Here is an 11282-nt window from a genome sequence, read left to right on the forward strand (position 1 = left end):
TGACCTATATTCCATGCAAATAAAAAATGTATTAACTTATTCTGGAAGAAAAAAGATATTATATCAAACACTGTGAAAACTTTGCTCTGTTAAACAACTTTGGCAGCAATTACAGCCTCAAGTCTTTTTGAAAATAATGCCACAAGCTTGGCACACATGTCTTTGGGAATTTTTGCACATTCCTTTTGTACCTTCTAAGTTCTATCGGGTTGGATGGGAAGCTACTGTGTACCTCCATTTTCAGATCTCTCCAGAGATGTTCAATAGAACTTAGGTCCGAGAGAGTTTATTGAGTAGCCAATCACAAAACATTTACCATATTTTTATTAATTTAATGACTTGTATTCCAAGCAAATAAAAAATAGACTTATTCTGGAAGAAAAAATAGTATATCAGGGCTCGAAATTGCGACCGTTTTGGTCGCATATGCGCCCGAAAATTAATCTATGCGACCTCATAATATATTTTGGCGCATTAGTGCAGATAATGGTTGTAGTGCGACCTGTTTTGATTTTTTTGTAAAAACGTGCTGAATCGCTCTTCCCTGCCGCTATATTGGTTCATATTAGCTGTCAATCACTCAAGGTATTCCGCTGTCAGATGACAGGGAAGGAGCTTTTATGACCACGGGGAAATGCAAATGGCTGAAGAGTAAAAACTTAAAGCACACAGGTTTGCAAACCCCACCTAAAGTTGAGGCGCAGATGAGAGCGATCATGACACGTCACGTGGTGAATAATGATCCACCAGCTGAGATCAATCGAGTACGCGCTTCTTGGAGAAGGCGCCCGAATCTCCATGTGTTGCATTCACTGCGTGTTCAGCGCAAATGTCCGCTAAAAGTCAAATCTAATACTGTACATATCATCGCCAAAGAAGCTCGCCTTTACTAAGTTTACGCTAAAACTGCGGCTCATAACAGAGAGCGGTATTGCGCCGGTGGTCATCGCAAGAATCCTGCTCTGCCTGCTCATAAATTGGGACGGCTGACTTGCCTGCTTTTCCACTAACACAGAAAAATGAAGATCATCTCAGACTGAACCTTTAAATTGACACAAACTGAAACCAAAACTTTTAAAGAGTGAGTAAAAGTGAGACTTTACTTACTTTCTCTTGTCTATTCTTTTTTTGAGGTGTATATTATTTTTTTTATTTATTTACTGATGACTGCTTTTCAGCTTTCATAATTGAATTGAATGATTTATTATAATCTTTTGTTTTGTAGCAGAAATATTATTTATTAAATTGACATGCATATAAAAACAGCAGTACAAAATAAATATTTCTTACTGCAATGCTTTGTTTTTGTTTGATGCAAACGATACATTTATTTTTCATAAAGTAACAGACTTTTTATAGCAGATAACCTACATTCATGCACATTCAAGGCAGTATCATAATGAGAAATGTAATTCATTGTTACAATTATTGTCATTTTTCATCATCATTAATATTCTATAGCCTAATTATTAGACATTCATTTTGGAATTATTGCACACAAATATCAATGTCTTCGCAGCATTAGTTAGATAGTTGTTTCTGGTTTTTGTCAGTCCTATTGATGTTGTTTTAAAATACAATAAAACCCCTAAAAAACAATTTGCAGCGGTGCTCATTCATTTTTGGTGGGTGCTCCTAAATTTTTTCTGGTGCTCCTAAAATTTTTTTGGTGCTCCTAAATATCTGAAGTTGGGAGCACCGGTGCTACCAAGTAAAAAAGTTAATTTTGAGCCCTGTATATGAAAACTGCATTGCTCTGTTAAACATCACTTATTTGAAAATGAAGAAAAGTTTCCCAGAGGGGTTAATAACTTAGCTGTAAATACCCATTATTTAGCACTCACGTTCTTTGCATCTGATCTTGTTTTGGTCTCTTTCAGATACAGGACAGGTGGAGCAGCAGCTGGAACAAGCCATTTCTGCACGCAGTGATATGGAGGACTCCTCCAAACAGATCCGGTCTCTGGAAAAACAGCTCAAGAGCACAAAGCAGGAGAGAGATGACCTGCAGAAGGTACTCATTCATTTGTAACTTCACATACACGGTACTGCTCAAAAGTGAAGCACCTGTATTGACCTTATTCTTATTGTAAAAAAATAAATCAAGTGTGAATATAAAAGGATGTAAAATTAATTTGAAATAACAAATTTAACATTTTAAAATGTAATAATAAAAAAGTTAAAATGCATAAACACCGCAAGAAGGTCGCTGGTTCGAGTACCAGCAGGGTCAGTTGGCATTTCTGTGTGGAGTTTGCATGTTCTCCCTGTGTTGGTGTGGGTTTTCTCCGGGTGCTCCGGCTTCCTCACAAAGTCCAAAGACATGCGCTATAGGTGAATTGAATAAACTAAATCGGCCGTAGTGTATGTGTGTGTGTGTGAATACAAGAGTGTATGGATGTTAGGGCTGCACGATTCTGGCTAAAATGTGAATCACGATTGTTTTAGCTTAAAATCAAGATCATGATTTTTTCTCACGATTCTGTAGATGTAAAATAAAGGTTAATATGAGTAGGCTACTATTACTGTTTTTCTTATACCTTGGAATTATAAGGTTCTATCTGCGTTCTGAATGATTTTGATATATTGAGCTTCAAAGTTTTTTTTTTTTTTAAAAAGTCTTAATGTAAACAATAAGTTGTCATTTAATAAGAATATGTCAATAGCTCAATTTTGACAAAAATGTCAGATAGAACCTTATAATTCTATAGTGACGATATGGTATAACGATATTAATATTAGGCCTATGTGGGGGTCTACTGTTAAATTACTGTTAATGTTAAATATTGTACAGTCATTATGGTGGACGTAAACAGACTTTCAATTAGGGTTGGGCCAATAGACGATGCTATCGTTCATTGCCGATGGCCAATAGACAACAACAGACAGCTGAGCCGGCATCGCCGATGCTCCACCCCGCCCCCATCGCAAACCCGCTCGTGAAAAATACACACTTAGCGCAATTAAACTAGTTTTAATTCTAAATAATAATATCATAATTTTTAAATGAACAAATGTGTCTCAATTATTATAAATATACAGTTTTAATCGTCATTTGTCTCAACTTTTGTATTTTTTTTTTCCACCAGCGTCTGCAGGAGTCCTCAGACAAGCAGAAAGTTCAGGGGAAGGAGCTGAAGGAGGCCGACAGTCAGAGGAAAATGGCCATGCAGGAGTTTGCGGAGGTGAGCGAGAAAGTGACGGAGCTGAGGTCACTCAAACAGCGTCTGACCCGACAGCTACGGGACAAAGAGGAGGAGCTGGATTCACTCAATCAGAAGGTGGAGGCGCTTCGGCTGGATGTGCGCAAAGCAGAGAGAGCCAAGAAAGAGGTTGGTTTAAAGCAGGGATGTTTTCTCTTATTCAGCTCATGGCAAAAATAAAATATATCAGTTATTAGAAATGAGTTATTAAAACTATTATCATTGGAAATGTGTTGAAAAAATCTTCTCTACGTTAAACAGGAATTAGGGAAAAATATACGGGGGGGTCTAATAATTCAGGAGGGCTAATAATTCTGACTTCAGCTGTACATTAAACATGTGTAAACTGTGTGTGTGTAGATGGAGGTCCAGGCTGAAGAGTGGTCTGCTGAGGCTCAGAAAGAGAAGAAGTTGAGGGAGCGCAGCGAGCAGTTCAGCAGACAGCTGGAAGAAGAGCTGGACAGCATCAAGGTTTGTGCACATAAACGCTTCTTCTCTCAAAATAAAGTGTAAAACTCGACTTGAAGTGAATTTGCTGCTGTAAAAGAGGTCTTAGATGCAATGCAACCCCTAAAAGGAACCTTTTTTTTGAGTTTTTTTTGGCTTATTATCAGCCAATCTCAGAGTCTGGCAGGAGCATTTTAGCTCAGCTTAGCATAGATCATTGTATCGATGCCTATTGCTTATTTGGAGAGATGATCCTTCTCTAATGATGTCAGTTTGACATGGGGTTGGGTCAGTAGATGATGCCATCATCCATCGCAATGGCCGATAGATGTCACTATGCTAAGCCGACATCGAGATCCTCCGCCCCGTCCCTGTCGCAGCAAGAACCCGCTCGGGAAAAATACACACTTAGGCCCCATTTACACTAATTCGTCTTAGTTTTAAAATGACATTTTACAACGAAAATGATCCACGTCCACACTGGCAAAGTGGCGCGATCCACGTCCACACTACTACTAGGGGTGTCAAAATTAATCGTTTCTTCGGTGCATCGCGATGCAGACGCGGACAATTCGGTATCGGTTCAGTAATAATCATAACCGGTTATTACTGACGTCATTTACCTCATATGCGCTCTGTCGCGAGGGAGGCGATCGCGAGTATTTACATCGCTTTAACTACTTAAAACTCATAAACTGTGCACAATTTCACTGTGTGTGTTTGCTGGACCAGTCTTTCACTGACATATACAACAATAGCCCCTATTTCACTGAGATCGAGAGAATGAAAGTAGCCTACTCCATTTCTTTCTCTCTCTCTCGCTTTCGCTCTGTCTCTGTCTCTCTCTCTTTCTCTCTCACACACACACACACACCCAGTGGCCCATTTGACCTGCTGAGGTGGCTTTTCTTCTCCTCTCGGCTGTTTTACAGCATTACGTTTAGATACAGAAACGAGCGCGTGTCTGCAGAGTTTTCTCCAGCGTGTCTATCATACATCAGCTGTGAGATCACCGCTGCCGCCTGCCGCTCATCAGTGTCACTTATCTGAAGAGCGCAGCGCGCAAGAGCCAATCGCAACCGTTTTTTTTGAGGGTGTGACCAATCAAAGGGCTGTAAGAGAACTAGACAAGGATCAGAGAGTGAGCTGGATATTTATATTTGTTTATATTATTTGCTAAATGCTCGTTTTGTTTAAAGTTACAGTTTGTATATCTGACTGTTTGTATTAAATGACAAAATTGTATTACAAATAATATATAAATATAAATATATTCATACATTTTAATACAAGAACTGCTGCTGTGAAGAAAATATAAAACTGTGTATGGAAAGCATCGTCAATGCACCGTGATGCACCGAGATATCGAATTGAACCGAATCGATGGCATGATAATCGTAACCGGACCGAACCGTGAGACTAGTGTAGGTTCACAGCTCTAACTACTACACTGCTAAAAACGCACATTACTTGACCACACACACACACACTGGCATGCTGTGCTGCATATGCGCATACCTGAGCTCCAGACAGTCAGTATGGGGGGGTTTGAGCACAAAACCCCAGAGAGCAGTGCACGTCAGACAGTTTATCAAGGATGCACCACTGGATCGCTTCTCACTATAGTTGTTAAACGTAATATTTAATTAATCTTGTCTCTATCTAACGACTCTTCGGTCTTTTGAATCTATCAGGTAACGTGTCACAGCATCAATACACTGCTTCAATCTTTCGCTTTCATGCTTGTACTTAGTAAATTAAGTGAAAACCTCATATACTGTTGGTTGTGCATCATTTTTCCCAACCAAATTTATCGACGCCATTATGACGACACGGATCACTCTGCCTATCCATGTCCCGCGGAAAAAGTAATTGACAGGTGGTAATTTGTGTGTAACTTATCTTTATTTATTAATGATTTGGTTATGGGTAAAACAAAGACTATGCGGGTCAGGTAGTCAAAAAGCTAGGCTACAAATTATTAATTCGTTATGAAATATTTATTCATTAATAATTAATTCACCGCTGCCTACGATGACAATGGCGTCGTCTATTGCAGTGTTTTACATTAGACATCTTACGATGCCAAATTGGTGGACATCGCGCAACCCTAGTTTGACGGCTTTAACCACACCCCTTTTACTGTTAGTTTCCTATAAGGGAATTTTGCACAAAGTGAAAGACCTACCCCTATACTCAATATTCAGTTTCAACGTACTTAAACAAAAGTGTCAGCAACATCCGGTTCACATGGACATGGCTTGTTTACATTTAATCAGAACATTACTTTATGGGAAAAATAAAGATAAACTATATTAACAAACCAGTCATTTGTCCAAATTATTTGTGCATAACTTTAAATGAGCCGTGTGCAAGTCTCTGAAGATCAATTTTTTTGGTCTGTCATCGAGCAGCAGAAGCATGTGGGCCGCTCTCCAAGCACGGGGTCGTCTGAGCAGAACCAAGAGCTTAGTAAACTACGAGCAGACCTGGAAAAGAAGACGGTGCACTTCAAAGAAGAGCTTTCCCGCATAGAACAGCAACATGCCAATGAACTGAAGAGCCTGAAGAAGGAACTGAAAGAGTCAGAGGGACAGCAGCTCAGCTTGAAGAAAGAGATCATGATGCTTAAAGACAAGCTGGACAAGTCCCGCAGAGAGAGGTACGCATTTTCATTATTCTAGAAACACTGTGAATGTGAAACACTTGATAATACTACAGAGGGTCACAAAGGGTCATGTAAAACTAAATTATAATCATTTGTGGTGCACTTGGCTAACATTGTACGTGGACTTGTGAAATAATATAAAATAAAAAGTGGTGTTGAATGCACTGTAAAATGTTTAATAGCAAAAATTCAAGTCAACAAATGTTTATATGTTACTTTAATTTATTTTAATATGTAAATCAAGCTTCAATTACATTTTTTAAGTTATACATAGTTTAACTTAATGTGTTTACTCAGTTTGATTGATGGAAGTTGAGATGGCTAGAAAATTTAATTTAACTAAACAAAAAATTTAGTTAAAAAACCTCTTTAAAATAAGCTCTCTGTTAGGGCTTGTGTTAGTCTGTTTGCTCTGTGTATTGGATGCCGAATGCGCTAACCCTGATGTTCAATCAATCATTTCACCCTCACAGTCATAGCGAACGAGACGAGCTTGAGTTTGAGCGAGTGCTGCTGTCTGAAGAAAACAAGAAACTGTCCAGTGAACTCGACAAGGTGAATATTCTGACTCTTTTGGGACTGTCACGATGCTTTAAAATCAGTTAAAGCTCATTTGCTTGACATTTACAGTCTTTATTTTGAAAGGGCGCATTGTTGTTCTTTAGGTGAACATTTATTCTGGGCAAGTTAATCCATTGATTTTTTTTTTTTTGTTTTGTTTTGTTAAACTTCAATCAAAGTCTGAGCATTTGCTTCTTAGTTTGAAGTGGCGATCAGCCATAATATTCTTAACCACGCCCCTCTTACCATAAATTTGCTATGATAGAATAATGAAATTAAGCAATATGCGATATTGCTCGCTGGGAGTTTACCACAGAGTTTTGCTCCATCCCCATTGTTATTAGTAGTAATTATTAATCAGTTCAAATATTTTCCACTTTTTCTATATGCAATAAATGGTGTTAAGGATGGTAATTAATGCTGCATGTTTTTTTTTTTGTTCAAATTCAGTACTATAAATTAGGTTTTACATTTATTCCTTTGTGGTATAAAAAATGTCCTAAAAAGTCTTAAATCTAACTCTTAGGGTGCTTTCACACCTAAACTTTTATTTCGGAACATGTCTCGTTTGCCCAGTTAGCGCAGTGCGGCAGATTTCTCTAATTTCTCTTACTCTAATGGCAGACAGCATTTTTCCTTATAATGTGACATGTTTGCAGTACCTTTATATTGTACAGATATGGCTACTGAGATATGGAAGGTAAATCCTGCCAATTTTAAACAAATCAAATAAACATTGGAAATGAAAATGAAAATCAGATGAACAATTTCATTTTAAAACACTGTTTGCAAAATATTTGCCAAAATTGAAAACAAAATTAAATTATTTAATTTTCATTTTCACTTTGACAACACATCGTCCCTGTCAAATTGATAATTAAAATGAAGTTGCCAATTTAACATTTCATTTTTACTGCATTTCCACGTCAAGACTGCCAATATTAAAATACAAAGCCAAACTGAAATTTTTTTTTTTTGTTCAAATTCAGTACTATTAATTAGGTTTTACATTTATTCCTTTGTGGTATAAAAATGTCCTAAAAAGTCTTAAATCTAACTCTTAGGGTGCTTTCACACCTAAACTTTTATTTCGGAACATGTCTCGTTTGCCCAGTTAGCGCAGTGCGTTTGGCATATGTGAATCCATCAAACGCGATCGGATCCGTGCCAAAACGATCCCTCCGAGATCACTTGAATGAGGTGGTCACTGCTTAATTGAAACGAACCCTGGAGCGGATCGATTGTAGTGAGAAAGCGATACGATCCGAGCGCGGTTACATCACAGTGTATTATGGATATGTAATAGGCATACAGCTGTATGAAGAGGGAATTATGAGTAGGGCGGGAAGTCATTCCAGACATCCCAAGTCTCCCGGTATTTTTGCGAGTCTCCTGCAAATGCACAGTAATGATATGAGGGATCTGTTAGGTTTGTATTCAGTGAGCATATCTGTCATGTATTGAGCTCCTTGGACATTTAGTGATATATAGACAAATAATAATACTTTAAAATCTATTCTGAATGTAACTGAGAGCCAGTATAAAGACCTGAGGACAGGTGTGATGTGCTCTGATTTCCTGGTTGTGGTCAGAATCCTGGCAGCAGCAACTGTCTGACTGTCTTTTTTGTGTGAAGTCCATTACAGTAATCCACGCTGCTGGTGATAAAAGCATGAACAAGTTTCTATAAGTCCTCATTGGAGACAAAGCATCTAATTTCTGCAATGTTTTTGAGATGATAGTATGCTGATATAGCTTGAAAGGCAGGAAGGACAGCATTTTGATTGGACAAACTTTTGTTGGTCCTGCATTGAAGTTGTATTCACTATTTACTATTGACCTGTTTGCAATGAGTGGTACGGTATGGTACGGTACGGGTCACCTTTTATCAGGCTTGCTTTTCCAGTGCCAAAGGGATACCAATGGTACCCTTTTGGTCGGGTTGGTGTATGATAGAAAGTTGCAAACGTAATTTTTGCTGGAGGAAATGTCTACAGTAAAGCTGTACGGGTCGTTCACATATCATATAAGAAGCACTTCTCACTAAACAGATGCTTTATACACATAAATACTTGTGTATAAATGTTCATTACTAACCTTTCTATGAACATGATTTGATTACAACTGCAGATCAATGATGTGCGAAATAGCCTACTGTAACGTCTGCAATTATATTCAATAAATAAATAAATGAACATATATAAACACATACAGACCCTTACAGTTTCCGATATGTAACCAATTACAGAAAAACTACACACAGCATAGATTTAGGCCTTACTTTTGGCCTTATAAACAATCCCCAACATATACAGTCAATGTTGTACAGTCAATTTTGTACTAACAAAGTCAGTACAAATCTCTCATACTGTATGTGTCAGCAGCACATGTAACCTTAGAAAGTAATTCCATCATTTCAAGTTCATAATAGTCAAAAAATGATGATAATAGTTAAACATGGCAGTTTGTTCATCTTTTAGGTTGTTGAAAGAATCATTTGCTCCTTTGTTTTTTCTGGCTTCTCCTTTGATTTTTTTTTTATCTTCACTCTCGCGTTTGTCCATTTATGAAAGGATGTCAGAAGCACTTCAATAATCATGCGCACGTTATAATCATCAGCTCAAGAAGTTCATTATTTCAAATATAGACATGCGGCGAGCGATTGCGAGAAAGCGAAAACGCTCACGCTTTAATTGGCCTTGTAAAAAACTATGGGGCACATGATAAAATCTGCTCTTCTTCTTGTATTGTGGCTGTTCATCATGATGACGGCAACGTTTGTTTAAGCTCTGGGGTCCGTTCTTTGTACGTGGATTACTCAGTTAGCTGGATTTGGATATTGACGATTTGACACGATCCAGGATCGTTTCGTTCTTCAAAGCTGATCCGAGAGTTGTTGTCATAGCAACAGTTCTGCAACTTAAACCTGATCGGGAGCAGGTTCAGTTTATATAAACAGGATTAGATCGGCTCAGTTCAAGCAAAGATAATAGATAAAGTATGTTCCGAATTCTGATATTTTCTTACAATAGTAGCTATATACACTTGGGAAAATAGTAACTATTTTAAATATATATATAAAGTTATAAATATTAATAAAATAAAGTTATACATATTAATAAAACTTATGCAATCCACACTCTCGAAATGAAAGTACAAAGACTGCCACCTGCTGGTGCAAAGAGAAAACATTGATATGAACTTTTTAGATCGCTTTAGTACAATTTGTGTATAATAGAAATGCAAAATGTGTGACTTTTTAAAAAAAGAAATAATACATTAATGCAGTCATAAACATGTTTTGACAGTTAATATGCCAGTGATCATGCTTAACAAAAGTTGCAGACGCCTTTACCAATATCAAAATGCTTTTGAAAACATCCAGTTATTCCATACAGCGATTAAAAAAAACGGCTATTATAATAAAGAAAATCTTTTCTAAATGTAGAACTAAATACACTGATTTGCATTGAAATACATGATGAATACTCTTGACACATGAAAGTGTAAAGCCTGCAGCTCACAACAAATGTGGAAGGTTTTTGCGTGTCATATTAAACAAGCCGTTTACTGCTAATTTGATGTAATTTTGCTCACATGGATAATTGAATATTAATCAGATGATGTCATTACGCTGCTGTGCCGTCAGCCAATCGTTCCACTGCTGATCATGATTTTGAGGATCGATAGATCGGTCCTTCACAACACACGCAGCGATCTCAGATCAGTTCATCTAGACATTCTAATCTGATTCGCAAACTTGTTTGAAGAACCAAATTAGCGAGAGATCAGTTATCAAGATTAAAAGATCCAGGATCTGCCAAATCATCTTAGATCATTTAAGCGAGGTACGAAGAACGGACCCCTGGTCGACCATGGCTCGTTATTATATATATATATATATTACAGTGTAATGTCTCTGCTGTATATCTATAAATGGTGCTTCCTTTGTTTTCATTCTCCTGCTTCTGCACAAGCTAGTGATGTCTTTTTTTTGTAAACCAATAGCGTTCAGCTGCGTGTCTTGCTCCGCTATGTGGTACCCTTTTGTTGTGATAGGTACCCTTTCGAAAGGGTATCCAAACAGTTGTACGGTTCGCTTTTTGGTATCTTTTTACAGTGGAAATGACTATAAAAAGATAAACTGACCCGCCCCATACCGTACAGTAGTGTACCGTACCACTCAGTGGAAATGGGCCACAAACCTCAAAGTGGTTTCAAACCTTTTTGAGTTTCTTTCCTCTGTTGAACACGAGAAGATATTTTAAGCTGAAACCTGTAGCTATTGACTTTCATAGTAGAACAAACAAATAGTATTGAAGTCAGTGGTTACAGGTTTCCAGTTTTCTTTAAAACATCTTTTTCTTGTGTCTTCAACAGAAGAAAGAACTTATAAAGGTTTG

At 37.6% G+C, this 11282-nt stretch overlaps 1 protein-coding gene across 12 annotated transcripts in view; it reads left to right on the forward strand.

Annotated features, from left to right (window-relative positions):
- Nucleotides 1–11282, forward strand: part of cdc42bpaa (CDC42 binding protein kinase alpha (DMPK-like) a) — a 171518-nt gene that overhangs the window by 101024 nt on the left and 59212 nt on the right. For all 12 annotated transcript variants that reach the window (XM_073928165.1, XM_073928166.1, XM_073928167.1 and 9 more), the window contains 5 exons: nt 1881–2014; nt 3090–3332; nt 3564–3674; nt 6065–6312; nt 6792–6873. In XM_073928165.1, coding sequence (XP_073784266.1) covers nt 1881–2014; nt 3090–3332; nt 3564–3674; nt 6065–6312; nt 6792–6873 — 818 coding nt within the window. The remainder of the gene's footprint in view (nt 1–1880; nt 2015–3089; nt 3333–3563; nt 3675–6064; nt 6313–6791; nt 6874–11282) is intronic.

The sequence above is a fragment of the Danio rerio genome, chromosome 17, assembly GCF_049306965.1.
Source record: "Danio rerio strain Tuebingen ecotype United States chromosome 17, GRCz12tu, whole genome shotgun sequence".
NCBI classification, from domain to species: domain Eukaryota; kingdom Metazoa; phylum Chordata; class Actinopteri; order Cypriniformes; family Danionidae; genus Danio; species Danio rerio.